At 36.4% G+C, this 22,925-nt stretch overlaps 1 protein-coding gene across 2 annotated transcripts in view; it reads left to right on the forward strand.

Annotated features, from left to right (window-relative positions):
* The window catches only part of NVL (nuclear VCP like), a 105,437-nt gene that overhangs the window by 61,753 nt on the left and 20,759 nt on the right, over positions 1-22,925 (forward strand). For both annotated transcript variants that reach the window (XM_078156295.1, XM_020982180.1), the window contains exons 16-20: positions 1,484-1,546; positions 6,523-6,642; positions 12,389-12,488; positions 20,270-20,376; positions 22,688-22,764. In XM_078156295.1, the coding sequence (XP_078012421.1) occupies positions 1,484-1,546; positions 6,523-6,642; positions 12,389-12,488; positions 20,270-20,376; positions 22,688-22,764 (467 nt within the window). The remainder of the gene's footprint in view (positions 1-1,483; positions 1,547-6,522; positions 6,643-12,388; positions 12,489-20,269; positions 20,377-22,687; positions 22,765-22,925) is intronic.

A 22,925-nucleotide genomic window follows, 5' to 3' on the forward strand; every position in this document is an offset into this window, starting at 1 on the left:
GATGACATGCTAATCTTTGTCACTGGAGGCAGGTAGGGTACAGTAATAATCTCATGTTTTGACACCTCCCCCCCTCCTTTAGTATATATATAATTTAAGAGAGTACAGGAATATTTTTTTAAATTATTTTGGAAAGATTTCAGAAACAGGCATAATAAAAAAGTTCAAGAATGTAAGGATTAAACTTAGTTGCCTACAGAATTCACTTGTATATAGCATGCCACATTCCTAATTGCAAGTTTAAGGAGGTATTATTTTAATATTTCAAGAGACCTATGTTTTTATTATTGTTTATGTTCTGTTCCCCTATGCAGATCACAGCCCTTGGTAAATGATTTTAATGAGGCCCAGGAAAATTCATTGTTTGTTCCTAACCCTTCTAGTGATAAAACTTTCCATAAACTCTTAAGTTTGGAGGCTTGCCCTCAAACACACATGGTCCATCGTCCAGCACAGGAGGTAGTGATTCCTTTCCAAACCGATTGGACTTGTCAGAGCTTGTGCTGCAATGGCTTTAAAGACTCTACTATCACCCCATCCCACCCCAGTGAAGATATGAGACTTAGAACTAGAATGAAATCTTTGAATTTCACTTCTCCTTCCAAGCCTGGTTAGTTGAAAAAGCCAAAATGCAGCAAGAAATATGTAATCATAGATTTTTAGATATGGAAAGGACCTTGGACATTATCTAATCCAACCACTTCATTGTATAAATAAGGAAACTGAAGCCCAGAGTGGTTACATAACTTGCTCATTAAGATCTCTTTCACTTGGTTGCTTTACACAATTATCCAATTGCCTTGTATTGTTTGGAAGTATAACTGTAAGAATGGGATAGATTTGAAGGAAATTATTGTGCCAAAGTTCTGATTCACTCTATTTAACAAGGTTCATTTCTGTGTTTGTATTCTGGTTCCCGGCTTGTTCTGTTCTCAATAGCCATGTGTTATCCTTCAACTCTGTCTTGTATAACTTTTCTTTAAACCTATGTTAAAATTTTGTTTTAACATATGCTGTCATTTGTGTAGTTTTCAAGCTCCATTTTTTCCCCAAAGAAATGTAGGCATTTTAAATGCAAAACTACTACCTTAAAAAGAAAACCTTTTGAGAAGGAAGTGTTTATTATCCCTTGAATAAACATTAATACAATAGACTTCACTAGAATTTTCGCAAAGGGCCACATCCAAACTTGTGAAATGAAACCAGGAATATATTTGTTGTTTTGCTTATAATTTGTGTTATTTGCATATATTATTTTAATATAGTTCATAGGCTGTTTAGGTTGACATTTTATTACTGCCTTCCTTTAATTTGCTTCTACCCCATTTTTTCATGTTCACTCACTGTAATTTACTGAGATCCCTGAAGAAGGGGGAGATAAATGCAACCATAAGAATGTTTGGGAAAAATAATAAGGGCAGCAAAAAAATTTGCCATGCAGTAAGTAATATTCAGCTTATTTATTTCGCTGTCATTTTTACAGGCTGTTGCAAATGAATGTGGACTGAATTTCATTTCTGTGAAGGGCCCTGAATTGTTAAATATGGTGAGTAATATTAATGGTATCAGCCAGTGATTGAGATCTCTTTAATTACTGCCTTAGGAAAAGTAAAAGTAATTCTAATTACAGTATAAAGTATCTAAATGTCTCAAACACAGAATTCTTCATATTTTTTTTTATTTCTTGTTACATCATAATCCATTATGTTCATCTGCCTTTTTTAAAAAAAAAAGCTTTTCTCAATCAATGAACAACTACTTTAAGGTGTGCTCCATCATTCGTTCATTCAGTTGTTACCTCTGTAAGTGCTTTTATGAATATTTTGTCACATACTGGACCTTTGTTTCTGTCTTTAACTTTTCGTTTGTTATTTGCCCAGTAACAAAATTTCTGCTACCAAGATTATGGACATTTTAGTCATTTTGCTTACATATTTCCAGATTGATATCCTGACTAGTCTGACTACTTGACAGTTCTGTCATCATTGCATCAAGGTTCTTCTCTTCCTAGTGCCCCTCCAACACTGATTGTTCTATCATTTATCATCTTTGGCCATTTTCATGAAACCTCAGTTTATTAATTTGTGTTTCTCTTACTCTTAATAATTTAGAGCTTGTTTTCATGTCATCATTTATATTTTGTAATTCTTTTGAAAACTTCATATTCTTTTACCACTTACCTATTGAAGAATAGATGAAATTTTAAACTTAAGAATTTTAGAAGTGGTAGGGTTCTTTAAGATATGAAATCTAACTCAGATTTAACCATGTTTGTATGTGGCTAAATAAGGGTAAATTTTATGAGGTTGAGGAATTGTGTGGTCAGTGGTAGAAGTATTAATGTGATTAGGATTGTGACAAAAGATGTGATGGAGAGAAAGATTGTGTGAGTCAAGTTTTAATGCCATTGAGAAATTTGGTAGAATTATCTGTAGATAGTGTATGTGAAAGCTTTGAAGGAAAAAACTAAAAAACAAAACAATTCACTGTCATGTTTAGATCTTGCTTTAACAAGTTGGCTTGCTTAGAAATGCCATTACTACTACACTTATGATCTTGAGTGCATTTCAAATGCTTTTTTAATTAATTCAGTGTGTGTGTGAATCATGATTTAGCAATTCAGATTCATAATGTGGAAAGCTAACTATAATTTAGCTTTTATTTTGTAGACTTTAAAGTTTCTTTGAAAGGGATTTATTGATTTAATTGATATCTTTTGTTTTTATCTTACCTTCATTTCCAAATTTATACTTTCCTCTCCTTTACCTAGTGCACCATCCCTTGTAATAAAAATTTGAATGAGGAAAACAACACCTTAGTAAAATAACCACTACATTAACTAAGTCATTTAATAGGTTTATAGTTTTGACACCTGTTTTCTCTGGGGATCATAATTATATAGAATTTTCCCTTTGTTGTTCTTTGTACTAACATTAATTTAATTTTGTGTATTATTTGCCTGTCTTCACTCTGTACATGCCCATATTGTTTTTTTATGCTTCTCTGAATACTTTATATTCATAATTTTTTGCATTTTTGTGCCACATTTTGTCTAGCTGTTCAGTCTGTTGACATCTGCTTTGTTTCCAATTCTTTGCTACCATAAAGGTTGCTGCTATGAATATTTTAACATATATTATAAGTTTTGTCTTTCTGTATTTTTTACTTCCTTTGGGAGGTAACATAGGCTCTCTGGGTCAAGTGGAGTGTGGACATTTTAGTCATTTTGTTGTTGTTTTAACATCATGCCAGATTGCTTTCCAGAATCCTTAAACTAGTACATAGTTCCATCAGCAGTGTTTTATGCCTGTTTTTCCATAGCCCTTCCAACACTGCCTGTTTGCATCTTTTGCCATCTTTGTCAATTTGCTAGGTCAGAGCTGAGATCTCAGAGGTGGTTTTTATTTGCATTTTTTTTTTAGAGATTTGAAGAGGTATTTCATAGAGTTACTAGCTTTCAGGTTTTTTTTAGAACTGTTGTTTCATATTCAGTAGAATTTATTAGAAAGTACTAGGTTGTTACTCATTTATAATTTTAAGAATATTGATAAAGGGTAGGAAATAATTTTCTTCTTACTCAACTCATTTATCAGGTGAACTGAGAGCATGAATAGTTGATAACACCAGATATAGATAGGACCATTGAATCCATTGCTTCTAGACAAGTCAACATTTATTTCACCCCTGAAGAATTTGAACTCAAGTTCTCCTGACTCCAAGGGCGGTGCTCTATCCACAGTGCCATCTAGCTGCCCCTTAAAATTATTTCTAACAGAATGTCTTAACTAGACAGGAAGCAGTTAATCAATATTTATTATTTGAAATAGTGATCTCCTTTGCCTCCTCAGTAAGTTATTTCAGTCTTATAATGCAAATGTTCTTGCTGGATTTTAAATCCATTTCTGTTCTGTCCTTAGTAGAAATAGATTCTACAGTAAACCTGCATACCACAATGGTATGACCTGGAATGACCTCTATATAATTTTCTTGGGCGAGCCTCAGATGAAACTGTGTAGGGGAAGAGTACTAGATGAATTTTGTTTTCTTCCATAAAATCTCCATGAAGTAATTTTCCACTGGACTGCCCTCCTTTGGATTTCACTTATGCCCACAGGGATCTTATCATCCAGCAAGACTCACACCTCATCAGTATCTTCTGTCCCTGGGACCTCTTTGGAGAGTGGAGTAGAGAACTCCTCACAAACTCTTGGTTTAAAGAGAGTAACGAGGCCAGCCATCTCTGCATTTCCTGTCTAGCCGCATTCTTTTGGACTTCTCCATCATGCCTTTCCCTTTCTTGGTATCCTCAGAGCTTAGCATGGTTCCTAGCACGTAGAAGATGCTTAATAAATATATATATTGAATGATCTATTCAGATTTTTTTTCCTGTTGTATTTGTACCTAAGTAATAATTCTGTTTTATGGTTAGGCTACATAAATAGGGTGTTGAATGTATGTGCCGTAGGTTGCCTTTTAATACCAATAATAATAATAATAATAGCGATAACATCAATGATTAAGCATTTATTAATCACCTATGTCCCAGGTTCCGTGCTAAGCACTTCATAATTATTATCTCATTTTATCCTAAGAAGTAGTTACTACTATTCACGCCCATTTTACAGATAAGGAACCTGAGGCAAATAGAGGTTAATTGACTTGCCCAGAGTCTTATAGCTAATGAGTGTCTGAGGTTGTATTTGAACTCAGATTTGACCTATTGGCCAACCTTTTAGCAGTAACAAGGCTATACTTGAAAACTTTCTAGTCTGGTACAACCTGCTAGAGCTTTCAGTCCTGGTGCAGACTTTGAGATCCCAGGGTCACTGTCATACCAGCATGCATCCCTCAAGTAGAATTTTATTGGGGAGAAAATAACTATAATACAAGGCAATATTATAAAACAAAATTTAATAATATAATAAAGAAATTTGTAGGTATGTACTGAGTAAGAACAAGATAAAAATAGGTACATTGGAGTAGGTGCTATAACATTACTATATAGCAGGACTATGTATTTTATAGTATAAAGTGTGTCAGATTGATAGTTATGGACATTAAGCATATTAAGTGTTGTAGGATTTAAGAGGAGGAAAAGATTGCTTCTGGCTTACCTTCTGACACACTCTTGTTCTCTAATAATACATTGATCTCAACTATTAAGTTTTTCAACTCTATGACATGGACTTCATTTGGGCTAAGAAAACTACTCAGAGCAGTTGGAGGCTCTCATTTCCTTTCTTATTATGAAAAAAAATTGCCTCTTAACCGCATTGTTCTATCCTTTCTAGCTTAGTGGATTCTCTCCACTCCCCCCCTTTTTTTAATGGAATCAGAGTAGAAATTGAATAGTTTGAGTTCTCTGTGCCTTATATTAAAATTTTACCAAGTCTCCCAAATAGTGAAATATACCCAAAAAGATTCTTTTGTTGTCCTTTGCATTTTTCAAGCTTTTAATACATTCTGGGCTTCTGCCTTTTTGGTGCCATTCTTGAAGGTCTGTGCCACTCTAGTATCTGTCCCTGGGTACATCTTCCTTCTTCATTTTTGTACATGCCCTTTTAGAAGCCTCATCAGAAGGCTCCCTGGGCTGTTATCTTATCTCCTTTATATATTTCCCCCTTTGCTTTCTCATCAATAACATTCATGATTATATTGTCAGATTTTTTCTAGAGAACTTCTTTTTCTTGCTGCGCTGATGGAATTATGCTTATAATCTTATAAAGTCAGAGTTACAACTATATCCTCCTTGGCTATCATGAATTCTAAGATGTCAGTAATTTTTTCTCAGGTTTTTCTTGCTAGGCAGAATAGCAGTTTCCCTTATCTCTTTGTTGTCCTTCTGAAGAATGAAATAACCAGTAGGGTAGTTAGCCACAACGTAGGTTCTTGTGGTGACCTTAACCTTCCAGAGTTCACTCGTCCCTATATTTTTGTGGTTCAAAGTGCTGTATCTTCAGGACCATTTCTAGTGTCTCAGGTCAGAGAGATAGGGACCTCAGAGGACCCAGGCCTTGGATGTTATGATCTGAATACTTGGGCACCATACTAGCTCTGTAGCCACTCTCCTGGAGCTTTCAAACTCCCCACCCTGGGCTTTTCGGACTATCATGGGATTTTCTCAGAGGAACGTTGTCCTCTTTCTTCTTCTAGACACAGAGCCTTGCTCTGACATATGGCTACATATGTCAGATCTGTCATCATGTTGGCGTTGGCTGGGGGGAGGGGGGTAGAGTGGGGTTTGAGAAAGGGGAGGAGATTTTTTTTTTCCTGTGGGCTTTTAGTTGACTTTTTTCTTCCACTTCTGGGGTAGACAAACTATTTAGTCTGATTTTTCTTTAGATTTCTTATTCCTTATTTGGTCTAGTACATGTTTCAGAGTTTTATTGGAATTGATGTAGGGGAATTAGGCAGCTGTCTCCGAATTCAGGTGGCCATCTTGGCAGGATATTGGTATTATTGTTTTAAAAAAAACCACTCAACTTGAGCTATCTCCTTTTCTTTCTTAACATATATATTTAGTACGTTGGGCAGAGTGAGTCAGCTGTGCGACAGGTTTTCCAGCGTGCCAGAAATTCAGCGCCATGTGTCATCTTTTTTGATGAAATAGATGGATTGTGCCCTCAGAGAGCAAAAGTGGAGGTAAGTTTCACAGATGATAAACTCTTTTATTTGTATCTGTTTGTATCTCTTTTACAAAGTGTAAGTTTGCAATATTCTGTTATTATTTTAGAAAATGAGTTTGTGAATTATTATCAGCTTTTAGTTTTTCTGGTGTGCATTACACAGACCCAGATTCTTTTCCCCTCGTTTTACCTTACTTGTATTTCAGCTACTCCATTACATTGATACCGTCTTCTTCACATGATAACAAAGGGGTGGAAGTTAAGTTTTGACTTCTTGCAACCTACAACTTAGAACCTTACCATCTTGGGGGTTCTAGAGAAAGAAGACTTCCAGGGACAGCTAGGTGGCACAGTAGATAGAGCACCAGCCTTGGATTCAGGAGGAACTGAGTTCAAATCTGGCCTCAGACTCATAACATTTACTAGCTGTGTGACGGTGGGCAAGTCACTTAACCCCATTGCCTAGCCAAAAAAAAAAGAGAGAGAGAAAGAAGACTTCCAGGCTCCCTGACTCCAGAGGCCCAGAGGAGGACATTTTTTTTTAATGCAACCAAACAAATATCCCATAGTTCTAGGTTTCTAAATAAGGCTTCAAGACATTCACTTAAAAGTGGGATTAGTAGTTCAGAGTTCTGTGTTGGGCCACGTGTGTTTGTTTTTCTAACTGAACTATCAGACTGAATTTTGGCTTTAGTTTTCCCCTGAGCTAAACCCATTCTGGAGAGACCTACAGAAAACTTTGTAGGTCTACCTACAAAGTTTTCTGATAATTTATTCTTCAGCCAGTTGAATAGAAACTGCTTCCTTTTCCGTTCCTTTCACTTTTAGCATGAAAGGGCATGACATTTACATGCTGAATCTGTGATACCTCTTTAAAAAAATCTTTACGTCTTAAGGATTTACTTAAAAACCAGCAGAGAGGGGCAGCCAGGTGGCGCAATGGATAGAGCACCAGCCCTGGATTCAGGAGGACCTGAGTTCAAATCTGGCCTCAGACTAAACACTTGACACTTAACTAGCTATGTGACCCTAGGCAAGTCAATTAACACCAATTGCCTAAAAAACAAAACAAAAAAAAATTTTTTTTGAGTACAAATCCTGCCTCATTTACCCTGAATCTATCCAAATCCTGACCTTCACCCTGAGCATACATTTAACCTGTTTGAGCATTAGCTCCCTAGGTCTGCATACTAAAGTGTCAACTTCGTTTGCAGTTTGCACTAGTGCATGGGTTTCCCTGTGTTCATGCTTGAGTATCACATCCCTCAGAGCCATACTGTGTCATGGACCCAAAGCCCTTCTCAGAAGAAGCTTTTTAAATGCCTGAAGTAAAATACATATGATTACAAAGGATATTGAATATATTAATATTTTGATATACTGATATATTGAAATACAGTTGTCAAATTATTTTTAAAAACTAGTTCATGAACTTCAGGTTAAGAACTTCTGCCATGAGTAGAAAGCAGCCAGCCATATTACGTGTTTTTAAAAGGAAGTTCATTGGATGGTGTTTGAAGGCATAATATTTCAAATGGCCTAGTACACTGCACATTGATTATCCAAACTTTCTTACAAATGGAGAAGACAACATGAGTCAAGTGTAAGAATATCAATTACTTGATACAGAATGGGATTCCAGATTTTGTGTATTAGAAAAATAATGCTTCATACTGAGGTGTGTTGGTTATCTATTGTATCTATATAGCTTATGATCTAACACACAGCGAATTCAGTGCAGAGTGCCCCAAAGTATTTTTTTTTTACCACAGCCAATACAATAGACCTGGCTTTAAATCCTGACTTTGTACTTAGCTACCTAGATGACTTTGATCAGGTTCCTTAACCTGATTTGGCTTCAGTTTCCTCATTTATAAAAATGAATAGGCTTGACTAGATCTCTGAGATCTTTTTTCAAGCCTAAAACCTAAGATTATGAATAGTATGCAACCTATTCTCTGTTACCATTAAGACAGTGGCTATTAAATGCTCACTCTATGGGGGGAAGAGGACTCCATAACCATGACCTAAATTATGCATTACTATATCTATCGTACTTTATTATTACATTTTATTATTGCCTTCCTTGGTTTTAGGCCCATCTATTCCTTATTATAAGCTGCATTCCTGGACCCCTTCCTGAATTTTCTTGGGTCTATTTAGCACCGGATCAGTATTTTTCTCTGAAATACTAATATTTCTTAGGAATTAAATTCTGTAGTTTTTACAGCCATTATCCAGTTGATGGGTAACTACTTTTTTTCTTTCCAATTATTACTATGAAAAAGTGTTGCTACAAATATTTGAAAAATAAATTTTATTTTTGTGTGTCTGTGAATTTCCTTGGCTGAATGCCCGGGGATGAGATTACCAAGGCAAAGTCTTGCATAATTGCAGATTAATATCCAGAATGGTTAGATCAGTTCACACTTTTACCACTGGTATAGCATGTAGTTGTTTTCCTATTACCCTCCCATCATTGATTGTTCTTGTTTTTGCTCATGTTTGCCAATTTGCAAGGTGTGAGGTTAAATCTAAGAGTTGTTTCAGATTGCATTTCTTTATTAATGATTTGACTAAAAGAAGGAAACCCCAGAGAAGCAAGCTAACTTTGAAAGTTATGTGTTAAATTTATAATAAAATTAAAAAATAAAAAAGGCTACATAATAGATCTATTCTGTTCTTTGTTTATGGAAATTCTCATTTTATTTGGAGTTTGCTAATTCCAGAATTTTAAAAAAAAAACCTAAAAAATTATTAGTGATTTGGAGGGTGTTTTCATATCTCCACTTAAGGTTTGCATTTCTTTTTTTAACTTCTTTGTTCATATCTTTTTATAACTTTTTTCTTGGTAAACAGTAGTTGGCACTTATACGTATCAATAGTTCCTTATGTATTAAACTTTTATCAGTGATCTTTGATGTAAAGGTCTATCTGCATTGACTTTGTTAGTGCAAAAACTTGAAAATTTTCTATAATCCAAATTCTCTGCATTGTCTTTTATGATTTTTTTCTCTTATTTAATAATTTCCCCTTGACAGTAATTGTGATCCTCCTATTCTCCTCAAAGCTCTTAGAATGTGATTTATATATTAAATGTCCATAAATATTCACATACCCATTTGGAACATGTCATGGTATGCGTGGTTTAACATCATTAGTTTGTGCAAATACATTCATTAATGCATGCACAAAGAATTTAAGAGTTTTTTAATTTATTTTTCAAAGTGTTCACTCTATTGAATCAATCATAAGGGATGTTGTTACTATTCCTCAAACTAGAATTAACAGCTAAACTTTAAAAGATATTTAGCCTTTGCAGAAAGTTCTTTTAAACAAACCTTTCCCTTACTCAAAATATAGCACAACCTTTCAACTATATCTTCTTTACTTAAAAAACATCTTTTCCAATGGACTCTTCTCTCCTAGCCCTATAATTTGCCATGAAAGCTGGGTGGTTGAATTCATGGACTGGTAACCATAGGTGAATTCTTTTAAAAAAAATTTTTGCGCATACCAGCCAGAACCCAGCAGCCACATACAATGAACTGCTGCAGCAAGGAAAACAGTGTCATGAGGTAAAACCGTGTAGATGATTTTTCTTTGACTTGATTAAAGCTAATTGGGTAGAAAGGAAGAGGCACTAAACCCCCAAATTTGAGCTTTATCAAGATGAAGCTTCACCAGTGTTAATGGTATAGAAAAAGGCTGTTGAAAAGCATTAGACATTGGAGCAACCAAATCACTAGAGTCTCCTTTTTCTTCCTCCTGCCCCAGAGACTTGTGGAAACAGCAAAGGAAAGTAGCAGCAGCAGAGATTACTGCAACTGGGTGCTTCTAGACCCTGGCAAAATTGACTTATGGTCTGCTGACACAGTCAGGTGTGTCTGGGCACACCTACCCTAATCTGTATGCAAGCCTGTGGCCAAGATTCTGGTGTAAATATAATTTCTCTCAGTTTTTTCACTTGTTAATGTTGTATTTAATCTCTTTATCAGTAATATGAAATGCTAAGACGTGCAATTTAAAGCGGCCCTGTAGGCATTTGAATCCTCAGGAGTATAGAGGGACAGTTAAAGTTAGCTTTTCCAATGTTAGCTTTTGTAAAATGGGACTCCTGGCTCATGAAGTGTACCAGGCTACAGTTCTCATCCTCTCCATCACCAAATTCACATCACAGAGCACTATTACCATTGTGCAGGGAGATGTTACAAGTACCAGAATTGTACCCCAGCCTGAAAAGTGATGCTGAGATACAATCATTTCCAGAATTTCCTCCCAGGGAATGTGTCAACAACATTATGAAAGCAGCACCCTAACTGCTATCTGAACAGAGCCTCATGTGAAAAGGTATTGACTAGACCTTTGTGAAGGAGGTGTTTCTTTTTACATAGTTTTTGCTAAAGGAGATGGTACAGCAAGGTACTAATTAGGACATTTGACTTCTTAAACTGACTTTTGTTAGAGCAGTCCAAGAAAATTTAGTCGATCAGTTGAGCTTTTACCCACCACTACGATCACTCCCTTCTCCCTCTTGCCATATCCTGACAAAGACTACATCCAAATAGTGGTTTTTATTTGCTGGGAAATCTAAATCTGCATGGTCATGTTAAAGGCATAGAACTCACAGATGCAAACCCCAGAAAGATGCTTTTGGTTTCTGTATTTTCACTACACATTATTGCTTGGAGTCTGCATCTAGATGGGAGTTAACCTTTTTGCTTTTTTTGTGTTAATTACTTTTCCCTAACCACACAAAGCTATGTATTTCTGCCCCCTCCTCCAGATGAAAAAAAAATTTTTCCCCAAAATGTAGCATGGTGGTTCTGTCCACCTTTCATCTTCATGGAGACTTTGACTTCCAGTGATGGTCTGGGACACAAGGATGGTAGGGTTGTAGTCAGATACGGCTAAAGTGTTTGAAGAAAAAGGAGTTTTAGGCTAATGACCACTGTTTTATGGAGAGAACATTTATGTAGAAGTGACACTGAATTACAAAAATAAGTTTTGTAAACTGTCTCTCTACTGTCTCCCATATTGTGTTCTTTTATTCTTGTATGGGGAATAGGTAAAAGGGGGAAAGGAGTAAGTGTTTATATAGCACCTACTGTATGCCAGACACTCTGCTAAGCACTTTACAAAGATCTCTTTTTATCCTCACAGCAACCCTACAAGGTAGATACTATTATTACCCCCATTTTATAGTTGAGGAAACTTAGGCAAACAGAGTTAAGTGATTTGTCCAGGTTCACAGATCGAGGAAACGTCTGAGGTTGGATTTGAATTGAGGTCTTCCTCACTCTGGGCCCAGTACGCTATCCACTTCACCACCTGGATTCCTTTATCTGTATTTCTGTCTATGTATCGTATCTTTCTGTTTCTGTATCTATAGCTATATCTAGCTGCTTTGCATTTTATCTTACTACCTCTTAGACATTGCGGTAGAACAGCCAACACTCTTACCTAAAGAACATTAAGAAAAAGAAGATCATGTATAAGTTTTTGTTGAAAAACTTTAAGGTTTTAATATAAATTTGAGAATTCTAGATCATCCAGGGTTTTTCATCATTTGGGAGGCTAAACCTCCCAAAAAAGATCTTTGTGGATGACACACATCCCTTTGGTGTGTCTGGACTAGATTTTCTACACAAAAGTAGCTAATTTTAATTTAACAAACATACTGTTTTATGATGGATTTTTCCACATTGGTTTAATAAAGTGATTGGTTGTGTTTATTTCATGGAAGTCCATTTCTTTTTCAGTCTGCTGTCAGTGACCGGGTGGTGAGTCAACTTCTTACAGAAATGGATGGTGTAGAATCACGGCAGCAGGTTTACATTCTGGCAGCCACCAACAGGCCAGGTGAGAAACTGGGTTCTAAAATGAGATGAAAGAGCTTTCAGGACTTAGAATAAGTGTAATTTGCTTAATTTATGGTAAACACAGAAAACTTTGGGTAGCAGATGCTCAGTTCATCTCTTCAACTATTTATTGAGTGCCTGCTAAATGATACGGGGGAGGGGGGACGACAGTTCCTGCCCTCTAGGAATTTGAAAATTGAACTTCAAGGTGCTGCAGGAAAAAGAAATAACTCATTCAAGAGTATGATATTTTTTTCTGTCTACTCATCAGTCTTACTGGAAGTTGGTACTGTTATTATTATATACCTTGATCCCATATCATGTTTCCAAGGAAGGATTCTAAGAGCAGAATGTCTTATATTTTTTCCTCAAGAATATAGAAACATAAATCTGAAAAACTCTTCCTATTTTAATCAGTGGTAGCAAGATTGTATCCTAGGACATGACTACTTTTGAGTGTATTATTATTCATACTTGTCCTACTTAAGCTAAGCATAGCCATTCCATGGTTTAAGAAATAGTTGTTGCTGGAGCTAGGCAGGTGGAGGGGGCAGCAGAATGTAGTGCTTTAAGAGAACGGAAATGTAGCTTTTAAAAAATCTACATGGACTGAACCCTTTTCAAATGTGCCATCCACTTACCTCTGTCTACCATTGTTCTGTGTCTACTACAAACTGTAACATTTATGGTAACTACATGTTGATTTTTTTTGTTGTGAATCTCAGAATTGACCAAAGGTAAGACCTGGCAGTAAGAACAACTAAGAAACACCTTGTAGTGCTCTGGAGTTTGTCCCCCTTATGCATTTCAGTTTTGTGCTTTTTCCCCTTACATATGACTCAGTAAGCATTTATTAAGCACATAGTGTGTGTCAGGCACTATGCTAGGTGCTAAGGGTACCAAAATAGAGCAATAGAAACAATCCCTCCTTTCTGGGAACTTATATTCTAACCAGCAGGTAAGTACATGTATGAGTATATTCAGAATTAGAATAGCAGAATGATTACAGAATAACTGGAAGGAAGGGGTCAGCATTTAAGGGAGGATCAGAAAAGCCTTATGTAGAAGGTGGTGCTTAAGCTGTCTTGAAGGAAGAGAAGCATTCTTGGATGTGGAAGTGAGAAGGAAATGAATTCCATGCATGGGGGACAGGTGTTGCAGAAACATGGAGTTGGGAGTGTAAAGGACAGACAGGCCATTTTGGTTGGATCACAAGAGGGAAAGTAATGTACAACGAGACTGGAAATTTAGGTTGGCACTAGGTGGCAAAGGTCTTTAAAAGACCTTTTTAAAAAGCTAAATAGCAGAGTTTATATTTTATCCTAAAAACAATAGGGAGCGCCTGGAGTTTACTCTTAAGAGTTTAGAGGAGTGACTAGGTCACAAAAAGAAAATCACTGCACACCTGTTTTAGAGGATGGGTGGGGAGATTCCTGAAGCAAGAATACCAATTAGGAGGCCATTGCAATAGTCTAGGTGAAAGATTGGGAGGGCCTAGACCAAGGCAGTGGTTGTATTTTCATTGTAGAGGGAAGGAGTCAGATGGAAGAGATGTTGTGTGGCAGTAGAAACTGCAAGATTTGGCAACTGATATGGAGTCAGGGAGAGTGAGGATAATGCTGAGGTTGCAAACGAGAGATACTAAAAGAATGGTGGTGGTACTTTATGCAGAAATAGGTAAATTTGGGAAATAGGTTGATTTGGGGGAGGGTGAGAAATAACGCATTGTGCTTTAGACATGTGGATTTTGAGATGTGTCTGGGACATCCAGTTTGAAATGCCCAATAGGCAGTTCTGACATGAAATGAAGCTCAAAGGAGAGATTTGAGCTGGACGCTTAAAGTTGTGAGTCAGTTACATAAAAATGATGATTAAATTCTCAGGAGCTGATGAAGTGAGCAATAGCAAGAATGGGGAGAGAGAGAAGGGTACCCAGACAGAGCTTTGGGTGACGAGCCAGTAAAGAACACTGAAGAGGAACAGTAAGATAGGAGAAGCAGGAAAGAGTGATGACATCAAAAGAAGACATCATTCAGGAGGAGAGAAGGGGCAATGGTGTCAGATGCGGCAGAGAAGTCAGAAAGGAGAAAGAAGATGATTTGGTAAATAAGAGATTATTGAGGGGGCGGAGCCAAAATGTCATAGAGAAGCTAGAATTTTTTCTGAATTCTCCCAACCACCTCTCAAAACAGCTTTAATTTTTATTTATTTATTTTTAGTTTTCAACATTCACTTTTATAAGAGTTTGAGTTCTAAATTTTTCTCCCTTCCCCTTCTCCTCCCCTTCCCAAGATGGCATGTAATCTGTTGTAGGCTATACCTGTACAATCATATTAAATGTATTTCCACATTACTTGGGTTGTAAAGAAGAATCAGAACCAAAGGGAAAAACCAGAAGAAACGGGGAGAGAGAGAATAGTATAGCTTCAATCTGCATCCAGACTTCATAGTTCTTTCTCTTAATGTGGATAGCATTTTCCATCTCTAGTCTTTTGGAATCGTCTTAGATGTTGCATTGCTGAGAACAAAACAGTTTTAAAAAGCACATTTAGAGAGTAGGATAACCCAACAAAAAGTCACAGTGAGTCGTTTTTCCAGCCCATGACAGCTTAGGAGGACAGAAAAAGAGATCTGTGGAGGCAGTGGTGGCAGCAGCAGCACTGGTAGTTCTCAGGGACAGTAAACTGTGTTAGGAACACCTAATCAGAAAGAGATTCCAGGGAATGCCTGTGCTAGCCATGGGTGCAGGATCAGGCACCATTTGGCAGCTATTACCCAGTTGTGGGTTGCAGTTCTAGGGCAGAGAGGAATGATTGCAGTTGTAAGGGAGCTGGTGCCTCACCTGGGTAAGGACAAGAGCAAAGACCAGAAGAGCAGTGACCAGAACTCTGTCTAGATCATACCACCAATGGAAGCACTGAAAAGTTAGAGGCCCGAGCCCTTGCTGTGAAAGCAGCAGGACCTCAGCCTGCGATGATGAGGCTAAACAACGCAGAAGTGAGCAGAGCCCAGCTGTAGGCTGATCTGGACCCCTGCACCAAAACGTTTTGTGCTTATGTTTAGCTTCTTTTTCCATTCTCCTCTTTTATTTAATCTTCAAACTTTTGTTGGCTTCAAAGAAGAAAAACCTTTGTAGAAAATACGGAACAAAACTTGACGGGACATGCTTTTATAATTAATTTTTCTCAAAGCCTTTTTCAAATATTTAAATTAGCTCATATATGTGAAGTAAATTATAGATGCATAGTAACATCTTCATTTTCCTAAAGAAGCTGAAGTGTGTGTGATTTTTAAAACTGTAGTCATAGACCAAGTATTGGACTAAAAAAAAAAAAATCAGACTGCCCGCCTGACTTCCTTTATCGTGTTCTGTCAAGTAAATCATACTTCTGCATCACGATTTGTCCTGTGATTTAGACAAATGGCCCTTTGCCCTCCCCCTGCATTCCTCGCCTCCCTCCACCCCCACCCCCACCCCAATACCTTGAATTCTCAAGGAAGATCATAGCAAATTGAATTAACATAGTGGACAATAATTTATGATGGCTATGTATATACTTCAGAAAAGTTACTTGGCAGGCACAACAGGTGCAGGAGTGGAGTTTTTCCCTTTATCCAACTTCACTCTTACTGTAATGGAGCTCTGAATCCATAACACTCCATAAAATATACCTTGTATTGGCCAAGAGCAGGTCAAACATTGGAAATGTTCTTTCGTAAATAGTTCTTTTAGGAATTACATTAGATTTGCTGAACAGTGCCAGAGTGAGATGTTCAATCATTTACATAACTGTAATGAAGATAATTTTTTGCCTTAAAAGCTGATCAAGATGAAGTGCTTAACATCCTTTTTTTTTTGCTGCTATGATCTGTCTTTATAAAGCCCTTCATAAAGTTCAACTTAAAATATTACACATCTCATAAAATACTAGCCACACTTAATAATTCTCAGTATTCCTGTGAAGTGAATTCATGACAAACCATTATTTCTCAAGTTACAGAGGAAGAATTGATGCAAGTGATTTGTCAAGAGTCACACAGATAGTTATGTTTGATTTGAATTACCTTTGGCCTGTACTCTTCAAGCTAGTGGTCAAGACCTTCAGGATGTCTAATGGGGGAATTCTCCTGAAGTTCTGGGGATTGGAAATAATAGTTCCAGTCACTGGTAAATAACAGCCTCCAGACTGTTTACAAGAGGATAACTTCTTATTAAGGCAATTTCCATTAACTGGGACCTAATTATAAAGCGCTGAATTTATTGTGTACCTTAAAGAAAAAAAAAAGGCAACTTGTATGTGATGGAGATTCAGTTTTATGTGCCATACTTTTTGTTCTGTTCTTTTATGTGGAAACACTTGTGTTTGCTGGTTCTTGTCAAGTTTAGAATATTAAAAAGAAAAAGAAAAAAACAAGTATGAGGGTAGGAAAGTTCAATGAGATTATGTGTAGGAGATTGTTTCAGATTGTTCCAGCTGCTGGGAAGTGGCCATTAAACTTCTGTAGTCCACAGAAAGGTTTTCTCTGAGTTTCAGAGGAGAGTAGGAGGCAGTTGAATGGATATTCTCTGACAACCTGGTTACAGTATATGGGGCCCTGGCTTGTTCTTCTTTACATTTGTGTGCCCTGCTGATCGTTTGCCCTACCAGAATGGTTGCCATGTATATATCTCCGGTGTTTTTTTGTGTATGACCATGTTGTTAAGTACGTAGGGCATGTTTTTACCAAGGGAATACAGATTGGTTGTAATGGAAAACAGTGAGTCAGTGGGAACCATGTTATGGAAAATATTCTGAGCTACTCCTTTTCTAGGGGCACATGGGGAGACAAAAGCCAAACAAAGCATTAATAATTATAGGCTGTTTATTACTGTCATACAAGTCACAGGGGGGGATTTGGTTGGCCAGTATTTTAACCAATAGCCAACCAATAGTTAATATCATTTCTAGTGAATTATCATATTTAGAGCATAACCCCAGAAGAAACATAAAAAACTTACAGTGTTGAGTCTGAATGAAGGTTATCATTGCTAAACACAAAACAGCTAATTATTTTTGACTCTCAATATCTCTTGTCAGTAGTATCCTCCATGTTTGAAATGTTGGTATTATCTTTGGCTCTTCATTTCAGTTACCAGGTCCTATGGATCATATCTTCCATATTTTTTACCATCCATCTCTTCTCTGTTTCCCCTTTCATAAATCAGTTAAAGTTCACTTCTGCTCCCTTTTACTGCCTCCAAAAAATTATACAGTTGTATATTTAGACCTGAAATAATCCTTTCCATACTTCTCATTGTATAGATGAGGATGTTGAGGCGTAGAGAAATAAATAGAACATAGTAGTCAGGCTGCAGCCATACTTTTCTTTTTATTCGGGTCAACAAACTTTTATTAATATCCTACTCTATTCAAAGTACTGGGATAATTGTTCTTCCTTTATTAAACTAGACAATCAAAACCCTATTAGTGGAATAAAATTCAGACTCCTTTGCCTAGCATTTAGGGCTCTCTGCAATCTTAAACAATCCTACTTTCTTGTCCTAAAAATCTTACTTCTCCTGTGTATGTGCTCTGTACTCTTGCCAAACTCAGCTTATTACTTGTACATGCTTTATGTTTTACAGTTTCCATACCTCTGTCCATGATGGTCCTTGTACCTTGAATGCCATCCTTCACACAATCCCCACCCTCGTCGCTACTAGCTTTTAAAATATTTATCCATCCTTTAAACCCCAGTACAAATGCCACCTCTTGTAGGAAGCCTGCCCCAATCTTCACCTACCCCTCTTGTATCAGCAATGATATTCTCCTCCCTCAAGCTTCACATAAGGCTATACTTGGACTTCTCTGAAACAGTATAGTACAGTGGATACTGCCTGTTATGAACTGATTTGAAGTCAGTGAACCTGTGTTAGAACTTAGTAGTTATCTGACCAAGTGAGTATTCTGGGCCTTAATTTCCTCATATGTGAAATTAAATAGGATTAGATGAGATGACCTCTGAGGTCTTTGAACATTAAAGCTATGATTCTGTAGCATATTTTTATATTTTTAAATGCTTTTAATATTCTTTATGTATTTGACCTACCCCCATTAGACAATAAACTCCCTAGGGGCAGAAACCTTGTCTTATTCAAATTTTGTATCTCTTTACACTGCGGGTATTTAATAAATAAATAAATGAATTTGGTTAATGATGTGCTGAAGTTCATTGTTACTAAGCGAAGCAAAGGATTAAACTCACCACCTAAATTTTTCATCCTCTCCTTCTATTTATCTCTTCCTTTCTCTTCCTCTCCTTTCAAATGGCAAGTAGCTTTAAACATTAAAGCAATTTTTAAAGAAGGTTCTGTTAATACCTTTTGTTTCTCACACAAGACATGTTTCCCACTATCTGCTGTTAAAGCTTTTTCACATACGTAATTTCATCTGATTTTTACAACTCTGTGAGGTAAGCATAACAAGTACAGTACTTGGTATGCCCCCACTTTATAGATTGACTTAGGAAACCTTATATGTTTATGGGTTTTTTTTAATTAACTGTTGCTGTTCAGTCATTTCAGTTGTGTCTGACTCTTTGTAACTCTGTTTGGGGTTTTCTCAACAAAGATACTGGAGTGATTTACCATTTCCTTCTCTAGTTCATTTTACAGATGAGGAAATTGAGGCAAACAGGGTTAAGTGACTTGGGGTCACACATCTATTAAGTGTCTGAGGCCCCATTTAAACTAGGTCTTCCTGATTCCATACCTAGCACTCTATCCACTGTGCCACACTTAGCTGCCCATTTTTCTACGTATGGGTCCTTTTTCTTTTTCTTTGATCTCTTTGGGGTATAGACTCAGCAGCCGAGTCATTGGACAAAAAGTATGCACATTTAATGGCTTTTTGGCATAGTTCCAAATTGCTTTCCAAAATAGCTGGACCAGTTAACAGTTCCATCAACAGTACATTATTAATTTATCTGTTTTCCCACAGCCACGTCAATATTTGTCATTTTCCTTTTTTGTCAATATAACCAATCTGATGGGTGTGCAGTGGTACCTCAGAGTTGTTTTAATTTGCTTTTCTGTAGTTATTAGTGATTTAGAACATTTTTTCATATTGCTGTTGATAACTTAGATTTCTTCTTTGAAAAATGACTATTCATATCCTTTGACTAGTTATCATATGGAGAATGGCTCTTATTTTCAATTAAACTCAGTTCCTGTATATCTTTGAAATGAGACCTTAATCAGAGACACTTGTTGCAAAGATTTTTTTTCCCAGTTTCTTGCTTCTCTTCTAATTTTAGCTAAACTGATTTGGATTGTGTAAAAACTTTAATTTTATGTAATCAGAATTACCCCCTTTACCTCCTGTAAAGCTATCTAGCTTATTTTGGTCATGAACTCTGCCATTATCTATAAATCGGTCTAATAGGTAATTTCTTCCTTTATCCTTTGTTACCCTTTATATCTAAATTATGAACTCATTTTGAGCTATAGAGTGGTGTTTATTGCTTAGAAAGTAGTATCTCAATTGTATCTGCCACTCATTCCTATCCCTCATGGCTAACAAATTCCCACATGTATAAGAAACCAATTTTTTTTTGCAAATTTTATTTCCATACTGTGATTTAAAAAGCATAAGAAACTAATAGCCACAGCCACTTACAGTGAATAAAAGGCCTCATGTTTGGCAGATATTTCTATGAAACCTAAAATCCAAAAATGAGACAGAGTAGTTCTTTTACCTTTCATGGAAACTGTTTTTATTAGTATTTGCATTTTCTTACTAGATTCTATTGACCGGGCCATCCTTCGTCCCGGCCGGCTGGATAAAACCCTTTTTGTGGGTTTGCCATCCCCTGCTGATCGTTTTGCCATCTTGAAAACTATCACAAAGGTGAGTAAAGGAAATCATGTTTACTGTTTGTAAAAAGCCTCTGTTTTGGGTAGATCATCATAATTTAGGCAGTAATCTATGTAATTTTAAAAATAGTAGTGGAAAGCAACATCCAAGCTTTTTCTTTCTATAACTGTCTAGCTTGGAGCTTGAAGTATTTTTCAGAATTGAGAAAGTTTGAATTTCCATTTTCCCAGGCTCAAAATCAGTTAATCAAAATTAGGATGAATTAGCTAGCTTATTGTTTAGATTTTAATGTTTGATAATGGTACCTAAACAGACTAAAAGAACTTCATTAGATAGTGTTTCCTTGAGAAGTCTAAATGTAATATTACATGTGTCTGAACATAATGGAAATTAGTGAGAATTTTACCAAAGGAGTAGCAGAACTAGGCTCCTCATACATGTCTGGAGTCTTAAACCACTGAATTGAATTTTGTACGCTGTTATTTAATGCTGCCTTTCAATATCAGGATTAAAAACCTGGTTTTGTAACATTTTTCTGTGTAGTAGCATTCTTTTTTTTAATTGATGCCTTTCACATCCCAAATTCAGTGATAAAATGAATGGATTCATATGTACCAAAATATTTATAATAGCAAGAAACTGAAAGCAAATTAAGAGATCCATTCATTGCAGAATGATCAAACAAGTAGTGGTACATTATTGTAAAGGAACATAACTTATTATAAAATACTGCATATGGATACAAAGAAGCAGGAAAAGATTTCTATTAACTGTTGCAGAGTAAAGTAATCACAGCCAGGAAGAAAATGTGTGCAGTGAGTGCAGAAACATAAATGGAAAGAATAATATAATATCAGAATTTTTTGATGGCTTACTGGATTGTTTTTTCTCATAATACTTTGTTATAGGGGACCATTCTCTGGATGGGTTTTAGAGGGGAGTTACATTGGGAAATGTAGGTGATATAAAAGCATCTCAATAAAATTTTACTTTAAAAAATATCAAAAAAGTGAAGCATCATATTCCTTTCTGAATCTGTCCTTTCCCATCTTTCCCCTCCCACCAAGTCTTCCATTGTAATGAAGATTTAAAAAGAAAGAGGAAATAAAAAGTAGTTTGACAAAACCATCCAACCCATTGACCACATCTGACAGGCTGTGTAATATTCCACTCCTGGACAGTGAAGGATGAGGACGTATTCTTTAATGTTCTCTGGAGCTAGGCTTGCTTATTACAGTTACACAATATTCAGTACAACGTTCAGTATGTTGTTTTCCTGGTTATGCCTACTTACTCTGTCAGTTCACTTCCATCTCATCTTGGGATTGTTTGTTTTTTGTCATTAAGTTATTTCCAATTCTTTGATACCACAAAAAGTGCTACTGTCAATATTTTGGTATTCTGGGACTTTTCTTTCTGGCTTTGAGCTCATTGAGGTATGTATCTAGTAGTGGGATTTTTGTGTCTAAGGATGTGAACATGTAGTCATTTTTGTTTTAGCATAATTCCAAACTGGTTCCAGAATGGTTAGACCAGTTCACAGTTTCACTAACTGTGTATTAGTTTGTCTGTCTTCCTGTAGCCCTCCCAACATTAACTATTTAAGTGATTTGTTCTTTTGGGGACAAAAAAAAATCTTGGATTTTAAATTGTGAGCTTCTCAAGGGCAGGGACTATCTTTTGCTTTTCTCTGTATCACCAGCACTTGGCACATAATAGGTACTTTGTTTATCCATTTCCTAATAGATGGGCACCCACTTAGTTTCCTGTTGATGCCTCTTCAGCTTGTAAAATTAAATGAGAATTTACATTAACATATCTATCACTTTAAGATTTTCAGAGTGTCTTTACATTTATTCTTTGGTGTTCACAACAACCCTATGAATTATATACAGAAGGTAGAGATTTTATAGATTTGAGAAACACCCCTAGGGAAATTAAATGCCTTCTCTTGCTCATACAGCTAGTATAAGTGATAGAGATGGGGCATAAACCCAAGTTTTCCTAAGTCCCAGTCTAGTATTCTTGTCATTATGCCATGTTAGTAATACCAAAGTTAGCCATATAGAGAAAATGCATACCTGTTTTCACTTGTGGTTAGAATTGGTTTTTTTTCCTTGAATAGCGTCAAAATTCTTTAATATTCATGAGTATGGATTATTTTCCCTTAGATTGTATAGAGCTCATCACCCATTTCTGAACCTTGTGTCTTTGTAAATAAAGCATTTAAAATATTTTGGTACCATCCGTTGTCGGTTACCATTATACAATGAATACACTCTGTCAAAAGGGCATTCCTTCAGAACCCCACTGAAAAGTGTCCATTTCTCTCTTTTCCATTTAGAATGGAACCATACCTCCCCTGGATATTTCTGTCAGCCTAGAGGCTATTGCTTACGACCCTCGATGTGACTACTTCTCGTAAGTGTTTATTGTTTTCCTCCAGTTTAAAAAAAAGGAATGTTCTTGGTGAGATACTGAAATGTGTATTACTGTGAATGTGCAATTTCATCTTCTGACCTTTAATTCCTAAACTACCTTTTCTTTGTTTCCACTCTGCACAAGTTCTGTCTGTCCTGTTT

This window comes from Phascolarctos cinereus, unplaced genomic scaffold (assembly GCF_003287225.1).
Source record: "Phascolarctos cinereus isolate Bilbo 61053 unplaced genomic scaffold, phaCin_HiC Scaffold_5;HRSCAF=322, whole genome shotgun sequence".
Taxonomy (NCBI): domain Eukaryota; kingdom Metazoa; phylum Chordata; class Mammalia; order Diprotodontia; family Phascolarctidae; genus Phascolarctos; species Phascolarctos cinereus.